The sequence below is a fragment of the Lynx canadensis genome, chromosome D2, assembly GCF_007474595.2.
Source record: "Lynx canadensis isolate LIC74 chromosome D2, mLynCan4.pri.v2, whole genome shotgun sequence".
NCBI classification, from domain to species: Eukaryota; Metazoa; Chordata; class Mammalia; order Carnivora; family Felidae; genus Lynx; species Lynx canadensis.
Window position 1 is genome coordinate 60,911,857 of NC_044313.2, and position 3,846 is coordinate 60,915,702.

Sequence of the window (3,846 nt, forward strand, 5' to 3'; positions counted from 1 at the left end):
TAATAATAAATATCAGCCATTACTTTTTGTAATAGAGATGACAATCTTTGTTCCAGTATCTGCTAATATCTTGCAAAGATTCAAAGATGAAAATGCATTTGCATTTAGTTTGCAATGTTAGGAAAATGTTACAATGTACATTTAAACAATCATCATTCTTATTAAACCTGTATTTATTTAAAACCCCAACAGAGACTATACCCGCCAACATGGGCCACCTGCGCACCAAAACCATGAGGAAGTCAGGCTGGGTCATCATTAAGAAACACTGCATTCACCTGGGCAATGACTTCCACACCAACAAACGCACAGGCAAGGGGACCACCATTATTCCCAGCGAGAAGCCACGCAATAAGACAGCAGGCTATGTCACACATCTGACGAAGCAGATTCAGAGAGGCCTGCTGAGAGTTACCTCCATCAAGCTGCAGGGGGAGAGTTACCTCCATCAAGCTGCAGGGGGAGGAGAGAGAAAGGATGAATCATTATGTACCTGAGTTCTCAGCCTTGGATCAGGAGATGGCTGAAGTAGAGCCAGACACTAAGGAAATGTTGAAACTTTTGAACTTGGGCAGTCTGTCCAAACCGTAGGTTACCCAGCCTACAGGTGGGATGGATTTCAAAACACCATGTGGGGCCGTTTGAATCTTTTTATGGTGCTGGACTATCTTCAATAAACCTTGGCCAACAACAGCAAATAAATAAAAATAAAACGTAAATTTAGGAAAAAGTATAACACAGGTTATTCAACTTTCTATGGGGCCGATCATGTATTCTCTTTAGGCAATGCATCGTGGTTTATGTCAGAATGGAATGGAATGTATACTAAATTGGAACTTAAAGATTCACTTGCACTGCTAGGAATTTACCCAAGGGATACAGGAGTGCTGATGCATAGGGGCACTTGTACCCCAATGTTCATAGCAGCACTTTCAACAATAGCCAAATTATGGAAAGAGCCTAAATGTCCATCAACTGATGAATGGATAAAGGAATTTTGGTTTATATGCACAATGGAATTCTACGTGGCAATGAGAAAGAATGAAATATGGCCTTTTGTAGCAACGTGGATGGAACTGGAGAGTGTTATGCTAAGTGAAATAAGTCATACAGAGAAAGACAAATACCATATGTTTTCATGTATCCTGAGAAACTTAACAGAAGACCATGGGGGAGGGGAAGGAAAAAAAAAGTTAGAGAGGGAGAGAGACAAACCATAAGAGACTCTTAAAAACTGAGAACAAACTGAGGGCTGATGGGGGGGTGGGAGGGAGGGAGGGGAGGGTGGGTGATGGACATTGAGGAGGGCACCTGTTGGAAGGAGCACTGGATGTTGTATGGAAACCAATTTGACAATAAATTTCATATTTAAAAAAAAAAAGGTTCACTTGAATATATATAATGATATGACCATAGTTAGCCCAGTTTCAGAAATGAAAATCTCTGTTTCTGTTGGCATACTGTGGTCAATTTAGCAGTTCTAATTAAATGATATTTTCTCCCTCACTGTTTATTGAACTGTTACTTTTGTAATTTTCAGCAGTAGCAACTTTAACTAGGACACTTAACTGGAATATTTAACTATCTTTTTGATGCCCCCTTGAGTTTAAAGAGCTAATATCCCTTCTATGGAGACACAAATCCCTTACAATGAGAGTAAGCTGTACTTTCGTTAATAGTTTCATACAAAATATTGAGGAAGAGAGTAGATAAAAGAAAAAAAAGGGAGAAAAGTGAAATCCTATCTATTTTCTTGTAGATATGATGATATCTAGAATCACTTGGCTTGATGACCAAAGGTGTCCCGTGAGAAATGAATTTAGACCTAGTTCCAGAAGTAATGCAAAACCATTAAAAGATTTTCTCAGAAGAGTGAGATAATCTGGGAACTTGACCTGTTATAATCAGAGTCTACCTACACAGTTGCCATGGATGCAGAAAGGCACAAAATTGATGCCTGATCTTCTAAACATTTTTGTAAGAACCAATATACCCCATTGAAAAAAAAATCATTATCTTGTTCTTGCTGTCGCTGAAAGTGAGTGAATTAACTCTATTTTTAATTTCCCTCACTTCCAGAATATCTTAATAAGGAGCTAAGATGAGTTAATTTAAGTATTAAGAAAAAAAGCCATTTGTGGGGCGCCTGGGTGGCTCGGTCAGTTAAGTGTCCTACTCTCGGATTCACTCGGGTCATGATCTGGCGGCTTTGTGGGTTTCAGCCCTGCATCGGACTCTGTGCTGACAGTGTGGAGCCTGCTTGAGATTCTCAGTCTCTCTCTCTCTCTCTCTGTCCCTCCCCCACTCATGCTGTCTCTGTCTTTCTCAAAATAAATAAATAAGATTTCTTTAAAAAAAGAAAGCCATCTGCAAAGAACTAGTAGAATTATTTTTAAAAATCTATGTCATGAAAAACATACTTCATTTCATCCCACTAATGAAAATGACTAGGTTTGTTGAGAACATCCAGTGTATTTGTATTTTCATTGTTAAAACTAATGAAGTTAAGAAAATACGTCAAGGCATTATAATTTTCAGCATTACAAACATTTCATACATTACATACAGTAGTGCAATTGTTTGCCATATCCTTAGATCTGGCCATTCTCCTTTCCTCTTATACAATCGCTATCTGTAAAATATGATCCTGGAGACACAAATATCTGTCCCAGGGCCAAGCATCTTCTGGAGAAAAGTAAGGAAAAGGAGAGAAGGAATACGTTTCAGGGATGGACACAATTGGTTACACACTGACTTAAACTGTTTTATGAATTAATGACATTCTGATTTCCTCTATATTCTAAGCTGAGAAGTTTTTTAATTTATATACTATAAAATTTGTACTATGCAGTATATTATTCTATGGGTTTTAATAATGCACAAAGTCTTCTATCCACCATAAGAGTCTTGATATAGAACAGTTCAATCAGTCCAAAAATTTTCCCATGCTGTCCCTTTATAGTTAAAACAGCCTTCTACTCAGTATCCTAGAAAACATTGTTTTCCATCCCTAACATTTACCTTTTTGCAGAATATCATATAAATGGCATCGTACAAGATGGAGCTTTCGGGATCTGGCTCCTTTCACTTAGCAACATACATTTAAGAGCCATCCACGTTGTCACATCACTCGGTCGTTTATTCCTTTTTATTGCTGCATAATATTCCTTATATTGAATTTACTAAAGGACGTATGTGTTGTTCCCACTTGTTAGCATTTATATATAAAGTTTTCTATATATATTCACATACAGGTTTTTGGGTGAACGTAAGTCTTCATTTTTCTTTAGTAAATAGGTAGGCATGAGATTTCTGGGTCATAAGATAAGTGTATATTTAACTTTATAAAAATGCTAATAAGTGACTCTACCATTTTTCTTTCCCCCAGAATCTATGAAAGTCTGGGAACTCAGCAACTACACATGCAGCTGGTATTGTCAGAAGAGGTACATACTAGTATCTTGTTTTAATTTGCAATTTTTTAATGGCTACTGCTGTTGAGCATATTTTTGCGTGCTTATTTGCCATCCTTTGGTAATGTGTCTGTTAAGATATTTTGCTGAAATTTGTTTTTGATTTCTTAATGAGTATTGAGTTTGAGAGTTCTTTATTCTGGATTTGTTGTCATAAGTGAAGTTTGCAAATAATTTCTCTGAGTTTGTGGTCTGCCTTTTCATTTCTTTAAGAATGCCTGTCACATATCAAAGGTGACAGACATTTTCCCTGCTTACTCTTAGAAGTTGTATAGTTACATTTTACATTTCGGGTTATGATCCATTTAACTTTTGTATAATTTGCAAGATATAGGTGAATGTTCTTCTATTTGTGTGTTTACACTCGACAATT

General features: G+C 36.9%; 1 protein-coding gene across 1 annotated transcript; it reads left to right on the forward strand.

Moving 5' to 3' along the window:
• The first annotated feature begins 209 nt into the window (after window positions 1–209).
• LOC115527552 (40S ribosomal protein S17-like) lies at window positions 210–687 on the forward strand. The gene is made up of 2 exons (XM_030335263.1): window positions 210–403; window positions 438–687. The coding sequence occupies exons 1-2, from the start codon at window positions 210–212 to the stop codon at window positions 589–591; spliced, it is 348 nt and encodes a 115-aa protein (XP_030191123.1). The 3' UTR covers window positions 592–687.
• Window positions 688–3,846: the final 3,159 nt, after the last annotated feature.